Source organism: Hippocampus zosterae, chromosome 2 (genome assembly GCF_025434085.1).
Source record: "Hippocampus zosterae strain Florida chromosome 2, ASM2543408v3, whole genome shotgun sequence".
Taxonomy (NCBI): Eukaryota; Metazoa; Chordata; class Actinopteri; order Syngnathiformes; family Syngnathidae; genus Hippocampus; species Hippocampus zosterae.
The window spans coordinates 37779645-37795972 of record NC_067452.1 but is presented as its reverse complement, the minus strand read 5'-3'; the positions used below and the strand labels follow the sequence as shown (position 1 = coordinate 37795972).

The 16328-nt window shown below is 43.7% G+C and overlaps 1 protein-coding gene across 2 annotated transcripts in view; it reads left to right on the top strand.

Annotated features, from left to right (window-relative positions):
- Window positions 1-16328, top strand: part of LOC127596532 (probable G-protein coupled receptor 153) — a 35311-nt gene that overhangs the window by 853 nt on the left and 18130 nt on the right. For both annotated transcript variants that reach the window (XM_052059214.1, XM_052059213.1), the window contains exon 2: window positions 10612-11207. In XM_052059214.1, coding sequence (XP_051915174.1) covers window positions 10855-11207 — 353 coding nt within the window. In that variant the 5' untranslated portion in view covers window positions 10612-10854. The remainder of the gene's footprint in view (window positions 1-10611; window positions 11208-16328) is intronic.

Sequence of the window (16328 nt, the reverse complement as noted above, 5' to 3'; positions counted from 1 at the left end):
CATGTTGGGTCCAGGATGATAATCTTACATTTGATCAAGTGTGGGGAAAGACTCCACCTGAAACAAATAAACTAGAATTGACCTTTCATCAGGTAGTCGCTCTCTTGATGGGAAATGTGCTCTCACATACAGGTGTGTTCATTTCTTATGCCGTGACAACCATGGTTTAAAATGTTTCATTTTGAGGTGTGACGTTGTGAGAGCAACACTGAGCATGGAAGTTTATACATCTGCACACTGCTAGAACTTTTCTGTTTGGGTATTGACACCTTTCATGGCAATGATAAAAACCGAGAGAGCATATACGGCGTAGACGTGACCAAAATAATTGATACGCATCAATGTGTCGTCACTGTCACTTTTGTGTACAAAATATTTGTATTTTTACAAAGTTTAAAATCGCTCAGTTTTGAGGAAGGCGGTGCCGTCTCATTTATGGCAAAAATATTTTTTTGCCACGAATAAAATGATCGTCACTCAATGTTGCTAACTTTTAATTTGACCTACTTAGCAACTTTTCCAAGCCTCGACTTTTTATGGTGTTACTGGACACTTTTGGACTCACTCCAGAGCGGATGTTCACTCATGTCAGACAGCAATGTTCAAATTAATCTTGCTTGTACAACGCTTCGTGTAAATTAAACATGCCCCCCCCCCCGCACCCCAAAAAAAGGAACTACGCATAAAGATTAACTCATAGTTTTACTTTTCGAGGTTGTAATTCGCCAAGGCATCAAATTACTCTGTCAATTAGCGGAGCAGATTCATGCATGTGGCGCATGCAGCAGACACATTTCCCCCTGCCCCATGTTGACAACATTCTAATGCTGTATGTGCAGTTTGTCAGAAACTAATGCGGGTAATACTGTTAGCTAACCCTAATCTATCCTTCTGACGCAGCTCTGCTTACCTTTCGGCTTTGATATGATCGCGTTTCGGTGCAATCTAGCGGTGGATCTTCACCCGGCCTAACCCCCCCGAGTTGAAGGCAGAGAGAAATTCAGTATAGGAGTGGTTCTTTTCCAAATTAGTCCCCCACTGTCATATAATTGGCAGTGGCTTTCACATCAAAACTCGTGAGCAGCCCAACTGGCTTTTTGTAGGCTCTTCCGAATAACAAAAGTAGTGTCGTATTCATTTGCAAAGGAGTGTTGTGGCTTGTTTGAGCAACTTCATCATCTCTGAAATCAGGCAAATTCTGCTGTGATCAAAATTTGCATTCCCTATGAATGCTCATTAAAATTTGGCGTCTCTGTCACGTGAACCAACCCACGATTCCAAGTCTTTTACGCCTGCCAAGTGGTCCAACGTTACTCCTCTGCATTTCATGCTCTTGGTGACCAAGTCGGTAAATAGGAGTGTTATGCTGTCGTTCTGAAAATGTAAACGTGCCGACATGGCAGCAACCGCAGCAGCAGACGTTCATGTCAACGCAGGGGCCATTTAGTGTGCGGCAGAGTGGGATGTCATGTGGCCACGCGGGCTGGAGATCACGTGACGGGGGCACCTCCACCACCGAGCTCAGCGTTTCACGGGTCACGTCTGACATTTTGTGCGTCACGCGTTTCGCCTCTTGTTATTTCGTGTGCACTCTGTGCTTTCCGTCACTCGGAGCGCAGAATGTGTAGGCCCCAATTCACATGCCGTTTGCTCGCATCAAGGAGTTTCTTGTCATTGCTGTTTGTTACCTGGGCCGGAAGGGTTTGTTTTTCTTTGTTTGAGTCACACTTTGCTCAACTGTGAATGTTAAACAAACATTCTGTTTTGTTTGTTCATACACAACAACAGTGTTTTGGAACACAAATATTTGAAAACTCATGAACTGGAAGCCAACCGTAAATTCAGCTTTGTAAACCAATGACTGATGCGATGACGAACAGATCTTGGCATCACTTTGGGGTTCGGATCAGCACAGCTTTTGAGTTGAAGATAAAGATAAGGGGATATGGATCTCAACTTGTCATGTCGATTATAAGAAAAAAAAAAGGGTCTGTCAAGTTTAGGCACCTTACACTTGAACAGAGTATGTTCGTGATTGGTATAAACTGAAAATGTTTCACCGTATTTGGAAGAACGTGTGTCTGCTGAATGTGAGAAAAGATGAACCAGTTCATCGAGTCAATGGTAAACACCGTGTAAAAATGCCGTACTCGATCCATGCATTGATTTAGCAATGCTCACTGCATGTTTTTTTTAAATTCTGTAAACGGATTATTTTCCCATCAAAATCACCTTTTCGGTCTTGGTTTTTTTTCATAGTTTGTCACAAAAGTTAAAAAAAAAAAGGTTCAACTTGACATCGATTGATATAACTCTCTAAAGTCTCATGCAATTTCTCAGGCATCTCTGCCACACATTCATTCTCTCCTGGAAGGATTCTTCTGAAACTCTAGACAACTGCATCATCTGGGCCTTCTGGATGTAGACCACTTCTTCGAAACGGGTCCCCTTGAGGACTCCTTCGAGATTGGGAAATAGAAAGTAAAAAAATAAAAAATAAAATCCCAGGTTAGTTGAGTTGGGTAGATTGCTCCAGCACAACAATATTCTTCTTGACCAGGAACCGTCAGATGGTAAGGCCATGGTGAGCTGGACCGTTTTGAGTTGTTCCGTCACAACTTTCACCACTTCTCATGCACTGAAAGAAGCAAATTCCCAAAATGTCTTTGCAAATGTGCTGCTTGGCCCGCATTGAATGGGAAAACATGTCATTTAGGATTGAAATAAATCTTGTGTGATGTCAGTCCTGGGACTTTTCTGACGCGCCTCCTCTGTTAACATGCCTTTAACCCTCGTAGTCCGCCGCTTGCGATAAATGCAAAATTATGTCTTTGAATCAAAGGGAAAGGCATTCGGAAAAACACGAGAGAGCTGAAACGTATGGGGGGGTTCTAAAATGGCCTAAATTTCATGACGTCACCGGCTGATAATTCTCAGGCATTGCAGCAATAATAAAAAAGGTTTTGATTCCGTAATCTTCACAATTGACATATTTTGCACCATAGAGACCCATTATAATTCATATTTTTGAATGCATCGTAAACCTAATGTGTAAACATGCATTTCACGCGATTTTTACGTCAATCGCTTTGTTTTCGCTTGGACAGACGTATGCATGCCACATTGTTGGGTTGAGGTCATTCCAATTGTGCAACTTTTAGGTGGCGCCAGAGGATCGCAAATGAGTTTGCCTTTTTGCAGGAGGCTTCAAACCAATGCATTTTACATGAACACTGCAGGTCGGGATTGTTAGTAGGGCTTGGTTGGGACCTCCAGACACAATTTTTTTTTCCTTTTGCAAAAAATAAAGAATAAAAAATCCCAAAGAACTAATAAAAACTATATATGTATGGATAGCACAGATGCCTCTGAACATTTTGAGTGTTTGTATAACACAAAATACATCATTTCAAAAATTGTAAAATGCGTAATTCCAGCTCCGGCCTCCCTGTGTGGAGTTTGCATGTTCTCCCCGGGCCTGCGTGGGTTTTCTCCGGGTGCTCCGGTTTCCTCCCACATTCCAAAAACATGCATGGCAGGCTGATTGAACACTCTAAATTGTCCCTAGGTGTGAGTGTGAGCGTGGATGGTTGTTCGTTTCTGTGTGCCCTGCGATTGGCTGGCAACCGATTCAGGGTGTCCCCCGCCTACTGCCCGGAGACGGCTGGGATAGGCTCCAGCACCCCCGCGACCCTAGTGAGGATCAAGCGGCTCAGAAGATGAATGAATGAATGAATGAATAAAATGCGTAACTTGGGTTTTGCACCCAAGGGTTAAGTGTAAGCAAATATTTCCCATATGAGGCACGGACACTAATCGTACGTAGTCAAGTTTGAACCCTGAAGTTTCTCAACACTCTCCCTTTTTTACCCATGAATATTTGCGGCATCTGCAGGAGGTGTGCATCTCCGAATATGCACATTCTGTTGCTGAATTCAATTCAGATTTTCCAGCCCAGTTGGAGATCTGCGCTCAACTGAGTGCTATTCTCGTCGCCTCTCCTGTGGTGGCGATGATGATAAGACGGCAATAAGCACAGCGCATGTTTTCATAAATAACAAACGTGGGGAGATTCGAATGCTGGGAACGGTGCGCGTTGAGACAAAAAAAAAAAAGAAAGAAAAAGGCGCCATCTGGCTTGCAGTGATCCCACTTCACTCTGAGCTTTGCATAAACAGGAAGAAAGGCTCGGGTTACGCGATGGAAAATTCAGCGACTTCCTCCGAGAAGCCGGCGACTGTAACAAAGTGTTTACAACTGTCCCACAGGGATGGCGAGCGCCAGATTGTATTCCGCCATGCACCTTGACTTCATCATGATGAAAAACATGCAGAGCAGGTTCATGGAACACCTCGAAATGATCCCTAAGTGTGATTGTGAACACGAATGGTTGTCTATGTGTGCCCTGCGATTGGCTGGCCACCAGTTCAGGGTGTCCCCCGCCTACTTACTGTCCACAGACAGCTGGGATAGGCTCCAGGATGGATGGATGGAAATAAAACGACATCCAGCACACATATCCGTGGAGTTCAAAATCTGCCTGGATGTGTGTTATTATATCCATCCATTCATTTTCTGAACCGCTTGATCCTCACTAGGGTCGCGGGGGGTGCTGGAGCCTATCCCAGCCGTCTTCGGGCAGTAGGCGGGGGACACCCTGGATCAGTTGCCAGCCAATCGCAGGGCACACAGAGACGAACAACCATTCGCACTCACACCTAGGGACAATTTAGAGTGTTCAATCAGCCTGCCATGCATATTTTTGGAATGTGGGAGGAAACCGGAGCACCCGGAGAAAACCCACGCAGGCCCGGGGAGAACATGCAAACTCCACACAGGGAGGCCGGAGCTGGAATCGAACCCGGTACCTCTGCACTGTGAAGCCGACGTGCTAACCACTGGACTATCGGGCCGCCCGTGTTGTTATATATGATGGCTAAAGCATCATTTCACACGGAACGTGTATTTTTGTGACCGCATTGTCAGGTTTAATGGAAAAAAATTTTTTGGGTGGGAAATAGGGTGGTTTGGTAGTTATGGCAACGATAGGGAAAAAAAAAAAGAACTCAACACGAGCAGCATTCTCCTGTTTCCTGTGATCACATGATGCAATGTTGTTTTATTGAAAAGGAAAACACGGCAAACCAAACGCATATTTTACCCTGACTCCAGAGTGGGAAGCCCTTTACCCCATATGACAAGATGACATCATGGAGAAATGCACACCTTTGCCCAGGGGACTCAAGCAAGTGTCCCCAGATGCTCGAGAGAGATAATGATTAAGTTAATTATTATCCTCACTGCCTTCCTTTCTTCCTTCCTTACTCATTTCCTTATTATACAGTATTTACTTCATTATTATCCTGGCGGCCCGGTAGTCCAGTGGTTAGCACGTCGGCTTCACAGTGCAGAGGTACCGGGTTCGATTCCAGCTCCGGCCTCCCTGTGTGGAGTTTGCATGTTCTCCCCGGGCCTGCGTGGGTTTTCTCCGGGTGCTCCGGTTTCCTCCCACATTCCAAAAATATGCGTGGCAGGCTGATTGAACACTCTGAATTGTCCCTAGGTGTGAGCGTGGATGGTTGTTCGTTTCTGTGTGCCCTGCGATTGGCTGGTAACCGATTCAGGGTGTCCCCCGCCTACTGCCCGAAGACAGCTGGGATAGGCTCCAGCACCCCCCGCGACCCTAGTGAGGATCAAGCGGTTAGGAAGATGAATGAATGAATGAATATTATCCTTATTTAGCAGCTGAAATTACGGTATGTGGTTTATGAATGATGTGATATAAACGGGTCACATGTGTACAAGAAATGGCCTTTGGAGACTCAAAAAGGCTAATCCGGTTAATAAGAATCCTAATGGTAGTAGGAAGATGAATGAATGAATGAATGAGTTCATCACATCTGAATTCAGGCCATGGGTGCAACGTGATCACAGAGTGGCATTGGGTGGCGGATTGGATCAGGAAGTCTTTGTTATTTGGGCAGTGAAATACCATTTTATGCAAACTGTCGGGAGCAAGACTGCAGAAAACCTTCCCAAATCATGCCCCCCAAGCCCCTTTAGTCTATTTGTGGGACAGCGGGTTAACAAGCGAGTCCCGCATACGCTTGGTTCTGCATGAAGGTGCCTCTGCTGGACTCTGATAACAAGCTAATGAGCACCAGATAGATTGTGTGGTGACCTCTGAGCAAACGACCTCACCCCTTCTGCTGTGAAGGAGAGCTCTTCTGTGTGTGTGTGGGGGGGGGGGGGGGGTGACACTGCACCCCATGAATACCTGCAATCTCACTGTTTCTTTCAAGGCATTGAAGTTGTAATACACTCTTAAATAGTTGGTAATTATCCCCTCAACAGCCACAAAATGTAATTCAGTTTCTTCCAGCTGGCAATACAATGCAGTCTTGTTTTATCGGCTATTTAAAACATTTGAAAGCACATCTGATCGCTGGCAAAAAAAAATGCACTTTGCACAGTATTTGTTCTTGATTTTACTGTTTGGTGCTTTCTAACGCCTTTATTACCGATTTGTCTTACTGTTTATTGTGCATGTTAAATCGCTCCATGTACAGCACTTTGTATGCAGCGGTGGCTGTTTGAAAGTGCTCTAGAAATACTGTTGACTTGACTTGACTTGAGTATTTTACAGTACATGAGTTTTTGGCTCCCCTTAAATCCTGTGTTGCATAAATCCCATCTCGGACAGGCTCTCGAAAGGAGCCCTAAACTTGTTGGTACTACAACAGGCACCCCTAAAAATAATCAGGTGTCTGTTGTAGTACCAAGATAGTCCTGTGAGAGGCAGCATGCTGGCATAGGGTAGTCCAGACTACCCGAAATGACAAAAAGAAGAATGAGTCGTTGCTTGTCTCGTCAGTACACACAATAGCAATTTCAAACCCTTTGTCATTTTTACCCTTTTAGCTATCGCCCGTTTCACATCACATTCACAAAGTCCTCTGTATTGAATACACGCATTAAGATTTGTGATTGTAAATATTGAGCGGTTTTATTTTTATCTCTAGTCACTGCTAATGGTGTCTTGTTTAAAAATAAAATAAAATACACCAACAGCCGTTTTGTGCACTGCTAGGTAAAATACAGAATATGCTTGGTGATGTGACTTGTCATAAGCGACGTCAGCCAGCGCTTTCAAGATTTTTGTATCTAGGACTTCATAGAAATAGCATTCATCATTTTTGAAGCTCTTTATTTTGGGCAGAAATAATTTCAGGTCAAGACGTAGCCCACCAGCGCTAACTGAATAAATGCACATGCCGGAGACCTCCCCATATGACATGTTGACAAGTGGGTTGTTCCCGCGTATTTCATCAAGTCGAAACATGAATTATCGACGGCGTCTTTTCTCTGCGAGTCATTCTTCGCAGAGACCGTCTGTTCTCGGTCACTCCATGCGTCTCTCTTATCATTCAGGCCCTTAAAGTTGGAGAGAGAAAGTCTTGTAATTGTCAGCGTTCCTTCTTAAAGGTGGTAAAATATTTGGCTCCCTCGATTCATCAAGTCATGTTCTGTATTGCTTATCCTGCCCAATAGAGTCTGTCCGTGCTCATGAGAGCAAAAGGGAATTGCGCTGAAATCATTTGGGGGAAGAACTGATCCCATGCCAGCTTCAGAAAAGTCAATTCGCTGATACAACTGCCCCTCAAGGTTGCAAAAAGAATACAGTGTCACTCGCAATAAACAACCAAGCTAAAGCTAAAGCTAAACAAGCTAAGTTAAAGGGGAGTCTTTGAAGGGGCATTTTGATACTTTTGCTATGCTTGTAAAACAGAATTTTTACATTTGGTTAAAACTGTGGAAGAGCACCTCGCTCTCATAAGCACCTGGGGACCTCTGCATCAAAGACAGATTTTGTTTTTTTGTTTTTTTACAGCCCAAGCTTGGTTTGGTATGCATTGATCGTCTCCATCGCGAATATTGGTCAAGTGCCTTTTTTTTAAATCTCGTTTGCTCAGAACTATACAATTTCATGTTTGTTTTGAGGCTCAGCTGTTCAGCAAGGGGAAATATTTTATCCGAATATTTAATGGACTTGATACTGCGTTATCCAGCTGTGTTTTGTTTGTTTGTTTTGAAAGGCGATGGATGTATTTTGAAGTGACGGTAACATCATTTCAAGTAGTGGGTGTGGATAGTCGATGTTGAGCTGCTCTTTCACATTTTCTGAATGATGGTGATGATAAGATAAGATAAGATAAGATATCTTTTATTTGTCCCACACTGGAGAAATTTACAGCCTCCAGCAGCAAGAATGTAGGTAGAAAGAAGAAATAAGAAAAAAAAATGATTATGGAAATCAGATGAGCTAGAGAAAAAAATAAGGGCGGATTTGGAATCGGCGCAAAAAAAATATTTGAAAATGTGTTTTAAAAAACATGTGTAAAAATATTTTTTCAAAAAAAATATTTGAAAAAAAGTGTTTTATAAAACATGTGTAAAAATATTTTTTTTACACGTAAAAAAATGTAAAATATTTTTCAAAAAAAAATATTTCAAAATATGTTTTAAAAAACATGTGTGAAAATGTTTTTTTTTTCCTTTGCTATCTGGCGCCCCACATTTTTTAATGCAACACCAGATGGTGACTGCTTCATGACTTTTTTTTTTTTAATAAGGCTTTGGGGTGAATTTTGTCTCACAAATTGTGCCGAGTAGTATGCGCCCACAATTTTTTGTCTGCATTTGAACATGAATTGGTCATTCCAGAAGCACATCAAACAGAAAGTGTATACTATGTACATTCGTTTTGTTTTGTTTTGTTTTTGCCATCCAGGCTTCGATTTTTGTTGTCGTTGTCACTTTTCCCATTCAAGGTCATGGGGTAACTGAGGCCTCTGACGTTCGCAGACTACACCCAGGACCGGTCGCCAGTTAGTCACCAGAGCACATTGAGACAGACAACCATTTACACTCACTGTCACTGAGTGGGAACTAAACCCACGCCGCTCGCCTGCACACAAGTCTGGCAAATGAACCGTGACGCCATCAGCGACTCGCTTGTTGCAAGCGCTGGTTGTAGTGATGATGATGATGATGATGATGATGCTGATGAGGTCATTGTCAGTGTCCCCTCCCAGGGGTGCTGCCCACAGCCCGCAGCACAAGAGTGTTTGGACACGCCAAAAGACAGAAAATGAATGTGACAACATGCCCTGGCTGTGTGGCAAGCGTTTTTCACATGAACATCATTCTATTTCTTCCGGTGCTTTGGCTCGCGTTGCGTCGTAAACGGTGCTGTAAAAGTAGACCAGCAGTAATATTTACAGTATGCGCACGATCTTTAATAGCTTGTTGTGACAGACAAGGTTTTTATTCCGTTTTGCTGTGCCCCGTTGTTCGCCCGTGGCTCATAAATGATTATTTTCATCGACACTTAACTATCTGTGATTTAGCTGCGGCGCAAATGAAAATACGCTCAGTTTACAGCGATATGAACACCGGCAAATATTATTTATTTATTTAATCGCTGCGAGATCAAGAAGCCGTTTCAAATAACTTAAGTTGTGTTATTTGTACAATTACTTTGTTTGTGGATGTTTGCCATTTTGTGTGTCCTTTGCAAAATGTCACTCAGGAAGGAGTTGCGAAATCCCGGAAATAGCGTTCAGTGTCAACACCGAACGCTTGCCAGAGAGCAAAAACACATGTCGGGAAAAGCCTAGTGGAACATTTGAACTTTATTTGTGGTTAATGAGGCTCTCTTAGGGCGGCCCGGTAGTCCAGTGGTTAGCACGTCGGCTTCACAGTGCAGAGGTACCAGGTTCGATTCCAGCTCCGGCCTCCCTGTGTGGAGTTTGCATGTTCTCCCCGGGCCTGCGTGGGTTTTCTCCGGGTGCTCCGGTTTCCTCCCACATTCCAAAAACTTGCGTGGCAGGCTGATTGAACACTCTAAATTGTCCCTAGGTGTGAGTGTGAGTGCGAATGGTTGTTCGTTTCTGTGTGCCCTGCGTTTGGCTGGCAACCGATTCAGGGTGTCCCCCGCCTACTGCCCGAATACGGCAGGGATAGGTTCCAGCACCCCCGCGACCCTAGTGAGGATCAAGCGGCTCGGAAGATGAATGAATGAATGAATGAGGCTCTCTTAATCGTGGCAGGAGCGTGCGGACATACAATTTGACATGATGATGAACGTGACGGGTTAATTCAGAATATAGCCACATCCAAGCTCTATACACTTGTTCTACCAAATCATCTGAGGTGTTTATTACAGCTTCACATCTCGGAAAGATGTTTTTTTTTTTTTTATTGGGGGAACAGGTCACATCAGTTGTGTAAAAAAAAAAGTTTAAAATTGATTTCTCACAATATCCTGTCAAGGGTGTGTAGACTTTTCAGATCCACTGCTACACTGGCAGCTTAATTCTCGGATGTTGCTTGCGTCTCTTTTCAAAATGGCCCCGCTGACTGATCACTGTTTCCGCTTGAAGGACGCCCCCAATGAATGACTTTCGGTATTAACTGTAATACAGTGTGATGATTCGCGTAATTAGTAGACTGGGAAGAGGGATTATGTCTGATGAAGGATTATTTTCAATCGGACCGACTAATGGCGTTTAATGACATGGCCGCCCCCGCTCTGTTTCCGATTCCCAGGCAACCAGCAACCGGATCCTCCGCCCTCTCCCGCGTCGCCCCCCCCCCGCTACCGTGCCGTCGCCCTGCTGTGGCACTTCCCATGGAGAGTGCACGCCCGCCCATGTAGGATGCCTGCCTCGGCCGACGCCCTGCATCCCCTCCTGCCCGCCACCGCCACCGCCGCCGCCTCCTCCTCGCGCGTCTCCGCTCTCGCCGACAGTTCATTGCGGCCCCCGAGGCTGTGCCCCGCCCGTCTCCAACATGGCGGATGACATCATCGACGCCAACACGTTGGCTTGGCTGATCTGCTCGGGAGTGTCCATCCTGGCCAACGCGTGGAGCATCCTCAGCGTCAGCGCCAAGCAGAAGAAGTGGAAGCCGCTGGAGTTCCTCATCTGCACGCTGGCTGGAACGCACATCCTCAACATGGCCATCCCCATCACGATGTACTGCGTCATCACGCTGCGCCGCCGGCACTCCGACTATGAGTGGAACGAGGGATTGTGTAAGGTGTTTGTGTCCACCTTCTACACCCTCACGCTGGTCACCTGCTTCTCCGTCACCTCGCTTTCTTACCACAGAATGTGGATGGTACGCTGGCCTGTCAACTACAGGTGAGCCAACTTTTCTTATTCTTTTTTTGTTTGTTTGTTTTTGTGTGTGGAGGGGAAAAAATAAATAAAAGACTTGGGCGCAAATGGCGGAATACGATCCGGAACGAATTATCTTCTCAGACTGGTTCACAGTCTGTACGAGGTGACGTTCTTCTCCAGCCAATGCTTCTGTTGGAGCTCACACCATGGAAGAATATTTCACAAGGAGCATCTGCCAGCTCTGGTCCTTCGGCTACATTTGGCGCCAGACCATAAGCGATATTAGCAAAGTGACAGGGAATAACAACGATTCCCGTGAGCAGACAGCACGATCTTGCAGTAACACAATTTTGGCCTCGCAAGACTCCCCAAGACATCTGCTGTTCACACATGGACGCTTGCTTTGCAATAAGATGTGGTTGCTATTTTTAGCTTGGATACGTCATCAAAGATGATTTCTTTGATGTGGTCATTTTTAGGCAGTAGGACCCCCCCGCCCCCACCCCATTTGGCCAAATTAAAATTATTTTTACCCTGCCATATTTTCTTAAGATGTTTTTTTCGGAGGATAGCATTTTTTTGGGTGTTGTTTTGCTTCACATTTTGCTCTGATAGAAACGATTGGTGCAGCTCGCCAAAGGGCAGTCCTCAAAGCGCTTTGATTTGCCTCAGACCATCTGTCAAACGGCGATGATTTAAATTCTCATTTTGCGGTCGTCGTCCAGTAGCCAACAAACGTAGCACACGTGAACTCGGTATTGAGCTTTGCAGAGCGACAAGCTTGTCGTGTGGTGAGTGAGATGTGCAGAGAAAGTGTCGCGGTGATACGTGGTGATGATCGAGACGTCTCACCCTTACTCCAATGCTGTGAAACAAGGAGTTCGCCTTTCGGGCGTGATGCATTTACAGTTTGCCTGGCCAATTTGGCAGCACTGCGGACACAAACAGATGCTCCAATTCGCAATCTATCACACTTCCACGCTGGTGTTTTAGACACTAACTGGCCACAACATTAGGCACGCCTGCACAATCTAATCAAGCCCAGCCACAAGAGTTAGATTTGTTTTGGTCAGAGAGGGAGTAATTTAACCCTCGTAGTCCACCGCTTGCGATAAATGTAAAATGATGTCTTTGAAACAAAGGCAAAGGCATTCGGAAAAACACGAGAGAGCTGAAACGTATGGGGGGCTTCTAAAATGGCCTAAATTTCATGACGTCACCGGCTGATAATTCTCAGGCATTGCAGCAATAATAAAAAAGGTTTTGATTCCGTAATCTTCACAATTGACATATTTTGCACCATAGAGACCCATTATAATTCATATTTTTGAATGCCTCGTAAACCTAATGTGTAAACATGCATTTCACGCGATTTTTACGTCAATCGCTTTGTTTTCACTTGGACAGACGTATGCATGCCACATTGTTGGATTGAGGTCATTCCAATTGTGCAACTTTTAGGTGGCGCCAGAGGATCGCAAATGAGTTTGCCTTTTTGCAGGAGGCTTCAAACCAATGCATTTTACATGAACACGTCTGGTCGGGATTGTTAGTAGGGCTTGGTCGGGACCTCCAGACACAATTTTTTTTTCCTCTTGCAAAAAATAAAGAATAAAAAAATCCCAAAGAACTATTCATTCATTCATTCATCTTCCGAACCGCTTGATCCTCACTAGGGTCGCGGCCCCCCCCCCCCCCCCCAAAGAACTAATAAAAACTATATATGTATGGATAGCACAGATGCCTCTGAACATTTTGAGTGTTTGGAAAGTATGTTTGTAGAACACAAAATACATCATTACAAAAATTGTAAAATGCGTAACTTAGGGTTTTTTTCATTTGAAGGACCAAAGGGTTAAAAACGCAGTCAAGTGAATTTGGAGATTTTATTCTAATGCCTTATACAAGTTGGAAAATAAATGCTGAAACCACGTGAAAAGAACAGGGAACTATGTTAGACAGAATTGTGGAGTGATACTGTAGCTTGAAACATTTTTTTTCACCCTTTCAATTGTGCTGAACTCTTGGGCCTACCTCAAATGGGGTGAGTGTGCCCCACCCCATGATATGAAAACCGAGTGCCCTTGTTGGCGTCTGTGGTTACCCGGCGCAGTTGCGAGTTACGTACTGTTGTTATTATAATATTATAATAATATTATAATAATTATAATTATAATATTATAATATATATATATATATTATAACATTATAATTATAATATAATAAATATTATAATTGCAGAACAGTAAAAACGCCATGTGGGGAAACGTTCGTTTTTCATTCCAGCGGTTCCATATTTGCCCAGCTGAGCTAGCACGGCTGCCTTGTCTCTGACATTAACATACACTGACAGCCTGAATAATGAATTTCAACCTTGTCGTGGTGTGCTGCTGCTCTCTCACAGCGTCCGCTGCCCTTTGCGACGCTCATTCACGCAATAGATTCAAGCTGCTTAGTGATGCGTTCTCACCGCTATAGGAACTGTAGGCGTGTTGAGGAAAGGCTAGCATTTTTTTGGGGGGGGGGGCTCATAATGACAACAAGACCTCCTAGTCTTTGCACAAAGCTGCGGAAGCTACTGCTGCCCTTCATTTTGCGACCATGTACTGTATGTAAAATAATCCTTTGAAAATGGATTAGGACATGGAAACAACAATATTTGGATTTTTTGCGGGTGTATCTTTGTTGATGTTATGGTGGATCTTGGCAAGTGCAAATATCAGCCATGCAACATTTATTCCTGTTCTGCTGAAGGAATGTGGTGATTTCTGTACTAATGCAGAACAAATGTACCCTCAATGTACCCTACGCACACAAAGTCAATTAAAGCCACACCCCCTTGGTGGACATCACTCTCCATCAGCTTTGCGGCCAATTTAGATCAAGGAGCCAAATACAAAGTAGGAACTGCCACGCCAATGCTATTCATTCACCCTGTAACAGCCCAGTCAGCAAAATTGGTCTGGCCCAGCTCTGGTGCAGACACGGCATGTACACTTGGCCCACACTCGGTACACTCGGCGTTTGTGTGTGTGTGTGTGTGTGTGTGTGTGTGTGTGTGTGTGATGAATGGAATTCCGTATCAGTGTGCAATTGTAAAACAAGGCTGTGTGTAGAAAAAAAAATCTGAAACTGCATTTAAGGATGGCTCAATACTGGCTGGCCATATATGGGCCAGAGTTGTAAATTGATTTCTGGCCCAAATACGTCACTCCACAACTGGCCCTCATTTGGTTTGCCAGAGTCAAGCCAGTGCCTCCTTTGCCACTCCAGGGCCGTGTTCGGCCCACATGCATTATGCCGGTGCTGACACAAGGCCATGTGTGTCCGCTTAATGCCGAATCTGGGCCAGATGCGTTTGCTGACTGGGTAGTATTAACGGAGAATACTTGAAGGCAAATTTATGTGGTCGTTTTAAATACACAAAGTGGAATTCTCTTTGTTTTATGTTTAATCAAACAGTAAACCTCAACCGGGAGTTACAATAAACAACTTGAAGTCTCTTCTTTTTTTTTTTTTGAAGAATTGCTCCGCTGCTTGTAGTGAAGTGAGTTGAGTTCACGGCCACCACACATTTTTGCCTGCAAGTCAAACCAACCCCCCCTCCAAAAAAAACATACCAGCCTAGGCTGGAAATCCAAAGGACGTGACATCGAAAACTGGAAATACAGTCACTATATTTTGAATTTGTGTCAGCTAAAGACACATATATTAAGGTTTGTTGCACACGCTGTGCTCTGAAAGTGTTATCTAGCTTAAAACATTCTGCATTAAAAAAACTAAACCAAAATACAATAACATATTCCCAGCACGGTATGCATTCAAGCTTAAAGAGAAAGTCCCAGCATAATGTGTGACTGCAGGACGTCCACAAATGCCATCGTTTTTATAAACAATGAACATGATAAATGTCAGTTAAAAAAAGATGTTCATTGAAGTCGAGAATCACTGTCTATTTGATTCTTTTTAATCATAAAAAGTAGTCCGTTTATGGCAAGTGAAATCTGGAAAATACACATTAAAAAAAAATAAAATAAAATAATGTGAAGTCAAAAACGGTTCTCTTTATTTTATTTTTCCGAAAAACAATGTGTATTCTGCAACATCATTGTTAAAATGCACTTCAAGTTCACGAAAGCACAGGTGTCAAAGTCAAGGCCCGGGGGTCAGATCTGGCCCGCCACATCATTTTATGTGGCCCGTAAAAGCATTTCATGTAGGTCAACTTCCGTGATGCTAGCTAAAGTCTGAACCAAAATTTCAAATGGTCATATACAGTATAATGTAATAATTACAATTATTTGAACAATCCATTATTCTTGACTTCTGATGTCTAAACTAGTTATCAATTTGTTGTTGCGAGGTGGTTAAACATTTATATGGCCCTCTAAGGGAAACCGTAACAACAACGTGGCCCGCGACAAAAATGAGTTTGACACCCTTGGATTAAAGTAATTTTTAAATCAAACTCAGTTACTTTTAAAATCAAGGAATTAGTCAAGTGATTTGATTACTTTTAAAAGAGAATCATGAGTAAAGTAACGGAGTTACTTTTTCAACGAATTGGGCAACCCCGATTAATTCGGACGGAATAAGTTTTGACGTGGTTTTATTTTCCGCAATACATTATTTGTTCAAACGAGTCGTTCTGAGCTTCCATGTTCTCAGTAACAGTGTTGCTGAAGTGCAGGACGGGGACAATACTTTAATAGTAACATCCGTCACTTGCTACTCCAGTTCAGGCGTGATTGTGCGTGAGAAAGAGGCCAATGGCCAAAGGACACAAAAACATTTAGCGTGGTGGTCGTCTGCAACAATTACTCAGGAGTTGTGAGGACCACCAAAATCCCCTCAGCGTAGAGCAAAGTGACAAATTGACCATAGGATGTGAAACTATTTTTTTTTGCTATTGCCCCAGCATTCAACTCCAATTCATCCACTTTGCAAGTGATCCCTGTAGCTGTTTTCCCACACTGCAAAGATAACATCCTTTGCAACGTTTTTTTCTTTCTTTTTACCTCGATCATGCACGTGATTAGGATCTTCCTCCTACCTTGAGTTCTGGTTAGTGAGCAGAATTTCACATGGAAAATCATTTTTTTGAAAAAAGAGAATGTTTTGGGGTCGCTTGCAAAGTAGTAT